Genomic DNA, 14,675 nt, shown 5'->3' with positions numbered 1-14,675 from the left:
TTTGTAGACTTCACACGCCTGAACATAATGGAGAACTGAACATGTACATTTTCTCATGCTGTTTTCTTCGTCAAACGGACAAAACTCCGATAAGTGAGTTGCGCGCCGGGGAACAAGCTCGTCCCCGCTATAGGGAGGCAAACCTCGTACACTACCTAGTCTATCACAAATATCCAAACTAAATTGATTGTCTGGAATTAGCATACTACTTATTCTGCTTTAACATCTTTTTTAATGTTTTATTGTGGAAAAGGATAGCATTAGTGAACTAAGTAAAAGCAAGCATAACACGTTTGTGTAATCAGTGTATCATCATCATCATATACACCGATTGACGTCCACTGCTAGATCTAAGTATTTTGTCAAAAAAACAAAAAATGAGTCAAAAAATCGAAAGTATAATGGGCTTGTTTATCAGTGGTGACTTGCATGATTTTGTCTGTTCATATCGTTGGGGGTCAACCAACGCAGCGTTTACCGGGGAAAGGTCGCCATTTAAGCAGCTTGGGACACCAATGTCCATATGCGCATGGTTCATTGCAACTTTAGCTTAGAGACTCGTTAAGCTATGTCGTATGTATTCTACATATCTCCTCATTTCTGATTTGACCACATACAGATGTCCCAATAATTATATATCATGAGTCAATATGGTACTAATTCAGAATGTTCTCACTGCACCCTTTTGTTTCCCTAACAGGCGCCGAGTTGACTCGCCGTAAAATATACTCAGTAGGCGAATTTTCTACTTTTAAGTATGAAACTCTTAAAACACACTGACACAATTATTTTGTTTGTGTGAGTGTTTTGAATGTTCCATCTTTTATTAACCAACCTAAATACCAAGCTATGTTACCAAGCAACATAATATTAGCAATTTGTTTTAAAAAGCAAATTACATTTATGGGCTACCCACAATATTTTTTATTCATACTTCAACTCTTCAATATGCAGAATATGGTCAATAATATTTACTTGATGCGAGTTGGGAGCCCTGAAGATGCCTCTCAATATCTTCAAAGGTTTTAATAAATGTAAGCTTGGAAAAGTTCTGTTATAGTATTAAATAAAAAATACTACATTAATAACAAAAAACTTAGGTATGAATTATTGCTTTAACTAGGGTTGATCTTGACAATGTGAGATGGTGATAATAAAATAATACTCTGTTTAGTATGCTTCTTTGTAGACCAGGGTGATTTCTTCTTAGTTATAGTTTTAAGTTCACCAATGTAGTGTCACAATCTTTACATTAAATTGTAAAGATTTAAATGGTTTCATCAATAATACCAGAGGCATATTTGTCTAAATAAAATTTTAATGATACTGTTATAGATAATATTAAACTTGAAACTAATCACTCCATTTCAGCTAATTTGGCTGCACTAACTAAACTCTGTATCTGCAACTGAAGCCTTGAAGCTGTCTTTACATTCATCCCTCTTAACTGTGAAGCTATAAATTTGCCATAAATATCATACTCATCCCATTTCTTCCTTACAAAAATGGAATCTTTCAAAGTTAGTGTAGAAAGATTCCCGTGTTTTAGCCTTTTCTTCTTTTTTATTTTCTTGTTAGAATGTGAGTATTTGGACCCTTCGATCTTAATTGGGGTTAAAGACTCTGCAGATTCAAAATCATCAAATGAATTTGTGACTAAAGGATCAGGTTGAGAGTCCCCATCTAGATTGTTTTCAGGCTCTATATTAACCCATATACCTGCCGAAGAATCTATCTCGGTTTCTTGAGTCTGGAATAGAGTAGAATCATAATTCAAATGTTGCTTTGAGTGTAAAAATCATTGCTTAGCTGACAATACTGTGTAAGTCTTACCAGTGTTTGTTTGTTTGAACACACTAATATAGGGAGCTTCTGGTTCCAATTGGAAAAATCATTATATAATCTTTATAACTTAACGCTTGGACACAGGAGTGTATCATCAATGAAAAATGTTTCATAAGTGGGAAAAATTAACAATTTTGAGAGCTTTTAATGTATGCAATGCTAAAACGATTATAGTTACGCCGAAATGATGTACATCAATTAAATTCTCTTGAAAAAGTTTGTAACAGATTCTAAGATAGCATATTTCTATCTATTAAGGTTGATTCATAAGCCAACAAAGTTAATGATTATGCCAAAAACATTGAGTAGAAAAAAAAGTAACCTCATCAATATTTCTACAGCAACCTACAGTTACAATAATAAAGGCAGGTTATCATGAAGGTTTTTCGGGCAGGTTGTAACAATCATTACAGCCATATGAGGACATAGGGCTGCATTTTGTAGGGTGTATTTTTTGTATGCCCTGCATAGTGTTGCTCTGTTTAGGCTATAGATATCTAGATATAGGAGGAAGGTATTGAGGTATTGCTTATACCTAATAGATATAGGATCTATTAGGTATAGGCAATATAAACTACAAGCCATCTTTTTGGTCGGTCAATTATAATTAGGACTTGCTTTTTTAATGTGTAAAAATGCAATACTTACTTCATAGGAAGAGTGCCGATTATTAGGAATAATATGTTTCAAACAACGATCCATTTCGTTGAACCAGACTAAAGAAGGCTCATAGGCACTTTCGGGGCTAGATTTCTCCTGTATTTTGTTCAATTGCTGGATATAAGTTGTCCTCAATGTTCTAATCTTTAATCTCACATCCGGTATTGTAAGGGTTTTTATATGTTTGAACTCTGAACATATTTCCGAGTATGCTTTATCCCGAATAAGTTTTTTCTTGTAGCCTGGGTTAGGGGGATTCCAAAGGCATTCGTGTTTTAAGTATAATTTCACGAATTCAAGCGTGGCATCCTCGCTCCAACGCATTCTTATTGATTTAATAAATTAGTATTTTTAATCAAGTTGATTCCTATCTTCGTGTTTAGTTTGATGGCTTTTGGTCAAATACCAAATAGCAAAATGCCAATGTCAAATTTCAATTTACTTGACACTTGACAGCTAGGATAGCCACGGACAGTAGGCCTTTAAACCAACCACAGACATCAAAATGCAATATTACAGCATGGTACTCGCGTTCACGTTCGCTGCTCGCCTTTGACTGAGGTACCTAAAACTTCCCTTCTTACGTAAGTAGGTATTTTAATTTAATTTTTCATTATCTCCTAAACTATGCGTTCAAACAACATGTTGTTGATTGTGATTAACATAAGATTATCTTGATAATAAAATGAATGTTTTGTAAAGAATAATAACAATAATCATTAAAGTACCTTTTAATTTTAAAAATATTTTCGATATAAAATGCTTAATTCTCTCTATAAACACTACAATAGAAGATAGGTATAATTTAACTATATTGCTCTGCATACTTTGGTTGTAGGTACATATCTAGTAATTCACATAGGATGAACCATTAGGCCAGCGTATTCATATTCGCATGCCGTTTGGGTTTTTTCTTCTGGCCTGCTTTAGTAATGATATTATTTAAGGCTGTAATCTCTCAAACTTAAATATATAGCGAATGTTTCATCTGGATAAATAGCTTTCTAATAGTAGATAGATAACAGGTAGGTACTACCTATTACAGGTTTCTAGGCAGTTTCTTTAATCGATTACAAATAAATAAATATTTGATATTAAATTTTAAACTTTATAATAAAAGTATAGGTTAGGTAAACGTAAATTCTAGATCCGGTTCAATTATTAAGCCGCAATTAATTTAATCGCCTAGAGTTTACTTTTTCATTGCAAAATCCTTTGTGCCGTGTGGTGACAACACTCTTCCTCTTTCTGCGCGTAACGTGTGAAGTGACTAAGGGAACATAACGGAGAACGGACAGCAGCGTCTTCTGTGCTATTAGTACCATCTACTATGATCAGCTACACGTCTACCCAGCGTGGGGAAAACCAGACACCTTTACATTTGTTTCCTTAAAAAAACAACTCTACAAAAATTTGTTTGAGAGTTCGCCATTGTAATTTTACCACGAACGAGAATATTATTTGAGGCGAATTGTACGATAAGCGCAATATATGTTTTGTAATTCGATGGCCTCCATTGTCTTAGTAACTGTGTAAAATATAACAAAATTTAAAAAGAAATTGGACTGTAACAATATAAATATTAGAAGCAAAAATAAACTCGTTGCGCAGTATACTAGGCTACATAAAATTGCTTACTCATTCAAGGGCAATTGTATATTATTTTATAACAAATTACCGAATGAAATATTTGACATGTCTCTCAATAAGTTCAAAGTTTATATAAAACATAACCTTACAGAAAAATCCTATAATAACGTTAAGGATTACTTAAACGATAAAAAAGCTTGGGTGTGAATTTCTCTAACTTCATAGCTTAATAAAATTTACTGTGAGATGGTGATAACAAAAAAAAAATTACCCGACTAAGTTTGTTGTGGGTTCTATTGAGACCAAGGCGCGTTTGGAACCCTCGGTAGCTTTAGGTTTAAGTTGGCGAACGAAGTTATCACCATCCCCTTAATTGGGGATGGTGATAACTTCGTTCGCATTAAAACAAATAAGTATACATAGGTATTATATGTAGGAACACTTCATAAGTGCCTGTGATAGGCCTCAATGAATGAAGAAATTTTGAATTTGAATTTGATGAAAAGTAATCCATGTGTATCATAATGTACCTATTTGCTATTTTTTATTATAAATAAATATTTAATTATTAGAAACATTGCACTAGGATACTGTAGACGCGATTGGTTTTCTCTCCTCGCAATTTTATCTGCTATTGCTGGGTTTCGCAGCAGTTGCTGTTGTTTCGACGTTTTTAGTTTGCAGTTTGTTGCAAATTAGTTATCGATTGGGTAGTTTTCAGTTTTCAATATCCCTAGTAAGAGTTTTCACTGTAATTAATACGCATACGGAATACGTATGTACTATCTGTTATCGAAATACGTTTCAGTTATAGTGCAAAATCGTTAGGTATATGTTTCAGCTATTGTTATGTATTTATTGAGAAGACGCCAGCCCATTGCCGTGCACTTCATACATGCACCAAAGCACTGCCTACCCCAAAATTTATGTGTAACTCGCATAAGAGCAGGATGTTTTTGTTTTACCGGTGTCATCAGCAGCATCTCCCCCCATGAAACCTACCAGTCGCTTTTGTGAATGGACAGGATGGATCTCTACAATTTTCATTATTGCTATAACGGGCAATTTCCCGTGGTTATACCTGCTACCAGTGATTTGTTTCAGCTAAAGAAGAAAGCCCCAATATCTGGGACATATATAAAGCTAGATAAACCGCCTGCCTGGTTCGAGGCGTATTTCCTTGCTGAAAAAATCCACGCCGTTGGTTTAATATGAACACTCGGTATTATATACAAACATTTTCTTTTTAGCTGCATTTACGAGTAGTTATGCTAATAGATAATATTATTGTTTATAGATAAGTAATAGTATTAGTTATTTTTTTTTTTTCTTGTATTTGAAACTTATCATTGTTTTTATTTATCTGTGTTTAATTGACTCTTATTCTCTTTTTTTTTTATTGGCATTTACTATGTTCTACTTTTGTTTTATTGGTACTATACATTTATTGTTGGAGGTGGGCGTTAATTGTTGCGACACAGTTTATACTACTGCAACAGTTATCGTGGCACCATATTGGATATTGGATATTGGATATTGGATAGAAGCAGGCGTAACTCCGCGGAAATCCATGATATATTATCAAAATTAAGCTTAATTTGCTATACTCCGCGAAAAGCAGGAGAATCTGTGTGGTGTAATTTATAATTTCTTCAATCCTTATCCCCACACCAAACAGATCTTCGGCAATATACCCTCTACGCGCGTTTCGCTCCGAAACCGGAGCATCATCAGGAGATGTTGACTTTACAATGAATAATTGTTAAGTGAAAAATTCGCCAAATGTGTCGCCTTTTATACCTTTCTGACCCCCACCTAATCTATCTAAGCCCCTCCCACCTCATTAGTGCCTCTGAATATGTTCAATAGAGGTGAAGTTGATAAATTTATTTGTTCGTTTAGTAATTCGAACCTCCCATTCCTATGTTTAATAATTTCTAATTGTTCCCTCAAATCAAGTCTCAACCCTTTGTCGCAAGCATGTAATATTTCGTATGAATGATTACTGGTTACGTTATGTCCACTGTCTAAAAGATGTTTTGCAAAATGAGATTTTTCATGATGGTTATGATTGAAGGCTGCCATATGCTCTTTGTAACGTGTTTCAAATTTACGAGTTACTATGTTCTTATGTTCTTTTTTAATAATATTTTGTATTACTATAGATACGTAGATGATATAATTATATGCTGGACGGGGACAGATAGACAGCTAGATGTTTTTGTGGAAAAGCTAAATAAAATTCATCCAAAAATTAAATTCAAATCAGAGATGGAACAAAACAATTCATTAAATTTCTTGGATTTGGTAATAACTCGTAGTAATAATAAGCATCGATTTGAGATTTATCGTAAGCCTACATATACAGATAACACCATACCAGCTTCATCGTGTCATCCTTGGCAGCATAAACATGCAGCATTTCTTAATTATGTTCATAGATTATTATCTATTCCATTAACTAAGGAGGATTATAGGAAAGAGTTATATGTCATTTATCACATGGCAAATGCAAATGGTTACAATTCAGGTTTGGTTGATAGCATAATTAAAAAGAAACAACAGAGGCTGATTGCTAAGGAGTTATACGCCGTACCAATGGACAAACTGAATAGGTATAAGACTAGTCTGACTTACTTCGGATCTATATCAGAGCGTGTAGCAAGGATACTTAGATCACATGGAGTTCATGTGGCTTTTAGAACAAATAACCAACTGAGAGCTATTTGTAACGGTAAGGACAGATTGGACAATAAGCACAGATCAGGGGTATATAAACTCCAATGTTCTGAATGCCACGCCACATATGTGGGTCAGACCGGACGTAAATTTGAAACACGTTACAAAGAGCATATGGCAGCCTTCAATCATAACCATCCTGAAAAATCTCATTTTGCAAAACATCTTTTAGACAGTGGACATAACGTACCCAGTAATCATTCATACGAAATATTACATGCTTGCGACAAAGGGTTGAGACTTGATTTGAGGGAACAATTAGAAATTATTAAACATAGGAATGGGAGGTTCGAATTACTAAACGAACAAATAAATTTATCAACTTCACCTCTATTCAGAGGCACTAATGAGGTGGGAGGGGCTTAGATAGATTAGGTGGGGGTCAGAAAGGTATAAAAGGCGACACATTTGGCGAATTTTTCACTTAACAATTATTTATTGTAGTCAACATCTCCTGATGATGCTCCGGTTTCGGAGCGAAACGTGCGTAGAGGGTATATTGCCGAAGATCTGTTTGGTGTGGGGTATAAGGATTGAAGAAATTATAAATTACACCACACAGATTCTCCTGCTTTTCGCGGAGTATAGCAAATTAAGCTTAATTTTGATAATATATGGTGGCACCATGTTTATTGTGTCAATTCTGTACCCTTACCAATATTCCGAATAAATGAAAATGAATATATGAAAATGAAAATGAATGAATAATACCACTACCGTGATTACAAACTAAAAAGTCACTGTTTAGATCTGTCAATAAAGTTCCGTTAGCCCTTATGGTTCCCGACCTCTGTCAGGAGATAGCACTAGAAGAAGATAGGCCAATAGAGAAGATAAGAGCTTCGGCTTCCCTTTCGGGGTGACCGAGTTCGATCCCTGGCATACACTTCTATCTTTTCGGGATTATGCGTTTGCAAAGAAAACCCGCATGCCCGAGAGTTCTTAGAACTCGCCCAGCGTCGTGGGCTATAACGTCAAAGCCCTTCTCATTCTGAGTGGACACCCACTACAGGCCACGGGTCTCCTCCCACAATGAGAAGAGGTAAGGCCGTAACCCACCATGCTGGCCCAGTGCGGATTGGTGGACTTCATACACCTTTGAGAACATTATGGAGAACTCTCAGGTATGAAGGTTTCCTTACGATGTTTTCCGTCACCGTTGAAGCAAGTTATATTTTAATTGCTTAGAACGCACATAACTTAGAAAAGTTAGAGGTACTTGCCGGTATTCGAACTCGCCTCACGAAAGTGAAGTCCAAGTTCTACCCAATGGGCGAAGAAACGACCACTTAATTAAATAATCTAAAAGCTAATCAACTAACAAAACAAAAGGTAAAATTTAATACTTGCAATACTAAACAAAGGATTATAAAAAAGTAAATTGTAAAATAAATATATTTAAGTCAAATTAAGTAAGAAGCGGTGATAGCGCATTTTTTAAGACTTAAGCTCCACTTCATTTTAGGGGGGCCGAGTTCGAATCCCAGCACGCATCTCTACTACTACGCGTTTCTAGTAATTAAAATAGTTTAGTTAGTAGTCTAGTTTTGAAATAAATACGGGTGCATTTGCGATACACCTCTTCACTCAGAATTTCTCCGCTGGCTGAAAACCATTGCTGCGCTTTTAAGTATGCAGCTATACTGAGCCAGCTCCTTTGTCACACATTTTTCTTTTTATACAAATTTATGACACAAATGTAACATTTTAACACAAATGTGTGACAATAAAGACGATTTTTCTTTCTTTCTTTATTTTCGATATCGTCGAACCCTAGGGCTAACTCATGGCGAAACGTTACATTCGCCCCAGTCCGCCGTGACGCTGTTACGCACCTTTTGAAATAAGATCCACATCGGTCTTGTATTGAGACTCAGACGGCGCAAAGATGGTTGTTGTGGGTCTCCTGGTGTCTTAGGCGTTAAAACAAACGTCTCTTGGACCCGTTTTAAAACTATGAACGCTTGCGAGGTTACCCTTACTTAGGTATTGTGCATATTGCAGGCTAAAACTTTAAATAACAGATACGCTTTCCAAAGTTATCAACGTTTTGTTTAATTTGAAGGTAAACCAACAACTGTCTTGTTTCATATTGTTTTTGTACCGGTGTTTGCAATTCATGGGCTCTTCATATTGCTGGCTTATACCTACGCGTATGCAGTGTAACGTAATAAATGTCTATTTAATTACGTTACATAAATTTTATAATAATATTGTTGGAATTTGCGCGCGGGCAATCTTCCGAAATGTCGCGAAACTGGTATCCCGGCGCGAGGGGAGCGGTGCGCGGGGACCAACCGCGCTCGCGGCTTTCCTAACTTCGCACGGCTCGTCAGTCGCCCAGGTCTCTGCTAGAGGCTGGACGCCGCGCGGCCGCTGTGCGGCCGCCGCCGCGTTGTTTTTCTTGCGACTCTCACTTGATTACTGTTTTTTCTGCCTTAGTCCTTGGGGATGCTATCTAGGCCCCGTGTATCCGGGTTCGACTCCCTGTGGTTGTCGACGTCACCTCCGACGCCGATCTCCTGGTGCAGCTGAAGACCACCTCGTCTTCGTCTGCCTCGCTTCGAGTTCAACCCAAGTTCCGGGTTCGACTCCCTGTTGTTGTCGACGTCACCTCCGACGCCGATCTCCTGGTGCAGCTGAAGACCACCTCGTCTTCGCCTGCCTCGCTTCAAGTTTCGAGTTTCAAGTCTCAAGTTCGAGTTCCTCGTTTCAAGTTTCAAGCTCAAGTTTCAAGTTCCGGGTTCGACTCCCTGTTGTTGTCGACGTCACCTCTGACGCCGATCTCCGGGTGCAGCTGAAGACCACCTCGTCTTCGCCTGCCTCGCCTCAAGTCTCAAGTCTCAAGACTCCCTGTTGTTGTCGACGTCACCTCCGACGCCGATCTCCGGGTGCAGCTGAAGACCACCTCGTCTTCGCCTGTTCCTTCTGGGCTACGTCATCCTCGGACGGAAGTACTCGCCCACTACACTTTTTGGAATTAATTTATTTGACCGGCCTAATTTACTAACTATATAACTTGCGCCCAGCAACACTGGCGCCCTCAACGTGGTAATAATGGTCATTATTTTGCTTCCAAAGTTTGTAGTGGTAAGATTGGTGTGTGTGCTTTGTTTTTTTTTATTATTTTTGTGAAACGTTTTTTTTTTAATTTTGGTTGCCAGCAACTAAGGTGTACGTATTACGTACCTGTAATTAACTCTTTTCAATTTTTTTTTAATTGCTTAAATTTTATTTGTCCTTACGTACACAATAGTTGCAATAATAATTTTTATTTTGATTATTTTGCTTTTCGAATCAACCAAGACGTTACTTAATTTAAATTAATTTGTAACAGACGGAGTATTTAGTTTTTTTTTTTTTCTCGTCGCGATTCGCTCAACACTTAACCGTTTTCTTTATTTTTTTCTGTTTGCCAAAAAAAAAAAAAAAATTTTTTTTTTTTTGTGATGGCATTCGAAGTTAAGTTCTTGTCACTTCTCGTCATCCTCGGACAGAAGTGCACTTCTGAGAACTCAAAGGCTAAAATAACTGCTAAGTCTCCTTTAGTTTATGTTTTACAAGACATGACTGGAAAGGATCTAGGAACCTGGCATGTCAAAGACTTAAAATCACGCGTATTGTCAAATTAGTTTCCTATCTGAATAAGTTTTTTTTTATCTTTTAATACACAATATTATGCTATTTTCCTTTCATCGCTCGCTCGCTTTCTAAGTTTGTACAAGAGTCTATGGTTTTCTTACAACCATTAACTCTAATTGTGGAAGGATGCGTCAGTATTTCAGATACAAATACTGTTGCTTTCATTGTATGCGTGAAGTATGAAAAAATTTGAAAGTTGCGTCTGAATGAGTATTGTACGGACGTTGCTGAGAGTACTAGCGGATTTCACTTAAGTGGAGTGAAATCCTTGGTGGGCGAGGGGGATATGTAACGTAATAAATGTCTATTTAATTACGTTACATAAATTTTATAATAATATTGTTGGAATTTGCGCGCGGGCAATCTTCCGAAATGTCGCGAAACTGGTATCCCGGCGCGAGGGGAGCGGTGCGCGGGGACCAACCGCGCTCGCGGCTTTCCTAACTTCGCACGGCTCGTCAGTCGCCCAGGTCTCTGCTAGAGGCTGGACGCCGCGCGGCCGCTGTGCGGCCGCCGCCGCGTTGTTTTTCTTGCGACTCTCACTTGATTACTGTTTTTTCTGCCTTAGTCCTTGGGGATGCTATCTAGGCCCCGTGTATCCGGGTTCGACTCCCTGTGGTTGTTGACGTCACCTCCGACGCCGATCTCCTGGTGCAGCTGAAGACCACCTCGTCTTCGTCTGCCTCCGTTCGAGTTCAACCCAAGTTCCGGGTTCGACTCCCTGTTGTTGTCGACGTCACCTCCGACGCCGATCTCCTGGTGCAGCTGAAGACCACCTCGTCTTCGCCTGCCTCGCTTCAAGTTTCGAGTTTCAAGTCTCAAGTTCGAGTTCCTCGTTTCAAGTTTCAAGCTCAAGTTTCAAGTTCCGGGTTCGACTCCCTGTTGTTGTCGACGTCACCTCTGACGCCGATCTCCGGGTGCAGCTGAAGACCACCTCGTCTTCGCCTGCCTCGCCTCAAGTCTCAAGTCTCAAGACTCCCTGTTGTTGTCGACGTCACCTCCGAAGCCGATCTCCGGGTGCAGCTGAAGACCACCTCGTCTTCGCCTGTTCCTTCTGGGCTACGTCATCCTCGGACGGAAGTACTCGCCCACTACACTTTTTGGAATTAATTTATTTGACCGGCCTAATTTACTAACTATATAACTTGCGCCCAGCAACACTGGCGCCCTCAACGTGGTAATAATGGTCATTATTTTGCTTCCAAAGTTTGTAGTGGTAAGATTGGTGTGTGTGCTTTGTTTTTTTTTATTATTTTTGTGAAACGTTTTTTTTTTAATTTTGGTTGCCAGCAACTAAGGTGTACGTATTACGTACCTGTAATTAACTCTTTTCAATTTTTTTTTAATTGCTTAAATTTTATTTGTCCTTACGTACACAATAGTTGCAATAATAATTTTTATTTTGATTATTTTGCTTTTCGAATCAACCAAGACGTTACTTAATTTAAATTAATTTGTAACAGACGGAGTATTTAGTTTTTTTTTTTTTCTCGTCGCGATTCGCTCAACACTTAACCGTTTTCTTTATTTTTTTCTGTTTGCCAAAAAAAAAAAAAAAATTTTTTTTTTTTGTGATGGCATTCGAAGTTAAGTTCTTGTCACTTCTCGTCATCCTCGGACAGAAGTGCACTTCTGAGAACTCAAAGGCTAAAATAACTGCTAAGTCTCCTTTAGTTTATGTTTTACAAGACATGACTGGAAAGGATCTAGGAACCTGGCATGTCAAAGACTTAAAATCACGCGTATTGTCAAATTAGTTTCCTATCTGAATAAGTTTTTTTTTATCTTTTAATACACAATATTATGCTATTTTCCTTTCATCGCTCGCTCGCTTTCTAAGTTTGTACAAGAGTCTATGGTTTTCTTACAACCATTAACTCTAATTGTGGAAGGATGCGTCAGTATTTCAGATACAAATACTGTTGCTTTCATTGTATGCGTGAAGTATGAAAAAATTTGAAAGTTGCGTCTGAATGAGTATTGTACGGACGTTGCTGAGAGTACTAGCGGATTTCACTTAAGTGGAGTGAAATCCTTGGTGGGCGAGGGGGATATGTAACGTAATAAATGTCTATTTAATTACGTTACATAAATTTTATAATAATATTGTTGGAATTTGCGCGCGGGCAATCTTCCGAAATGTCGCGAAACTGGTATCCCGGCGCGAGGGGAGCGGTGCGCGGGGACCAACCGCGCTCGCGGCTTTCCTAACTTCGCACGGCTCGTCAGTCGCCCAGGTCTCTGCTAGAGGCTGGACGCCGCGCGGCCGCTGTGCGGCCGCCGCCGCGTTGTTTTTCTTGCGACTCTCACTTGATTACTGTTTTTTCTGCCTTAGTCCTTGGGGATGCTATCTAGGCCCCGTGTATCCGGGTTCGACTCCCTGTGGTTGTTGACGTCACCTCCGACGCCGATCTCCTGGTGCAGCTGAAGACCACCTCGTCTTCGTCTGCCTCCGTTCGAGTTCAACCCAAGTTCCGGGTTCGACTCCCTGTTGTTGTCGACGTCACCTCCGACGCCGATCTCCTGGTGCAGCTGAAGACCACCTCGTCTTCGCCTGCCTCGCTTCAAGTTTCGAGTTTCAAGTCTCAAGTTCGAGTTCCTCGTTTCAAGTTTCAAGCTCAAGTTTCAAGTTCCGGGTTCGACTCCCTGTTGTTGTCGACGTCACCTCTGACGCCGATCTCCGGGTGCAGCTGAAGACCACCTCGTCTTCGCCTGCCTCGCCTCAAGTCTCAAGTCTCAAGACTCCCTGTTGTTGTCGACGTCACCTCCGAAGCCGATCTCCGGGTGCAGCTGAAGACCACCTCGTCTTCGCCTGTTCCTTCTGGGCTACGTCATCCTCGGACGGAAGTACTCGCCCACTACACTTTTTGGAATTAATTTATTTGACCGGCCTAATTTACTAACTATATAACTTGCGCCCAGCAACACTGGCGCCCTCAACGTGGTAATAATGGTCATTATTTTGCTTCCAAAGTTTGTAGTGGTAAGATTGGTGTGTGTGCTTTGTTTTTTTTTATTATTTTTGTGAAACGTTTTTTTTTTAATTTTGGTTGCCAGCAACTAAGGTGTACGTATTACGTACCTGTAATTAACTCTTTTCAATTTTTTTTTAATTGCTTAAATTTTATTTGTCCTTACGTACACAATAGTTGCAATAATAATTTTTATTTTGATTATTTTGCTTTTCGAATCAACCAAGACGTTACTTAATTTAAATTAATTTGTAACAGACGGAGTATTTAGTTTTTTTTTTTTTCTCGTCGCGATTCGCTCAACACTTAACCGTTTTCTTTATTTTTTTCTGTTTGCCAAAAAAAAAAAAAAAATTTTTTTTTTTTGTGATGGCATTCGAAGTTAAGTTCTTGTCACTTCTCGTCATCCTCGGACAGAAGTGCACTTCTGAGAACTCAAAGGCTAAAATAACTGCTAAGTCTCCTTTAGTTTATGTTTTACAAGACATGACTGGAAAGGATCTAGGAACCTGGCATGTCAAAGACTTAAAATCACGCGTATTGTCAAATTAGTTTCCTATCTGAATAAGTTTTTTTTTATCTTTTAATACACAATATTATGCTATTTTCCTTTCATCGCTCGCTCGCTTTCTAAGTTTGTACAAGAGTCTATGGTTTTCTTACAACCATTAACTCTAATTGTGGAAGGATGCGTCAGTATTTCAGATACAAATACTGTTGCTTTCATTGTATGCGTGAAGTATGAAAAAATTTGAAAGTTGCGTCTGAATGAGTATTGTACGGACGTTGCTGAGAGTACTAGCGGATTTCACTTAAGTGGAGTGAAATCCTTGGTGGGCGAGGGGGATATGTAACGTAATAAATGTCTATTTAATTACGTTACATAAATTTTATAATAATATTGTTGGAATTTGCGCGCGGGCAATCTTCCGAAATGTCGCGAAACTGGTATCCCGGCGCGAGGGGAGCGGTGCGCGGGGACCAACCGCGCTCGCGGCTTTCCTAACTTCGCACGGCTCGTCAGTCGCCCAGGTCTCTGCTAGAGGCTGGACGCCGCGCGGCCGCTGTGCGGCCGCCGCCGCGTTGTTTTTCTTGCGACTCTCACTTGATTACTGTTTTTTCTGCCTTAGTCCTTGGGGATGCTATCTAGGCCCCGTGTATCCGGGTTCGACTCCCTGTGGTTGTTGACGTCACCTCCGACGCCGATCTCCTGGTGCAGCTGAAGAC

At 38.9% G+C, this 14,675-nt stretch overlaps 1 protein-coding gene across 1 annotated transcript; it reads right to left on the bottom strand.

Annotated features, from left to right (window-relative positions):
- Positions 1-1,298: 1,298 nt before the first annotated feature.
- LOC120630923 lies at positions 1,299-2,901 on the bottom strand. The gene is made up of 2 exons (XM_039900266.1): positions 2,494-2,901; positions 1,299-1,750 (listed from the first exon to the last, which is right to left on the bottom strand). Exons 1-2 carry the CDS (start codon positions 2,827-2,829, stop codon positions 1,358-1,360), a joined length of 729 nt encoding a protein of 242 aa, XP_039756200.1. The 5' UTR covers positions 2,830-2,901; the 3' UTR covers positions 1,299-1,357.
- Between the last annotated feature and the right edge of the window lie 11,774 nt (positions 2,902-14,675).

The sequence above is a fragment of the Pararge aegeria genome, chromosome 17 (assembly GCF_905163445.1).
Source record: "Pararge aegeria chromosome 17, ilParAegt1.1, whole genome shotgun sequence".
Classification (NCBI taxonomy): domain Eukaryota; kingdom Metazoa; phylum Arthropoda; class Insecta; order Lepidoptera; family Nymphalidae; genus Pararge; species Pararge aegeria.
This window is presented reverse-complemented; position numbering and strand designations above follow the sequence as displayed.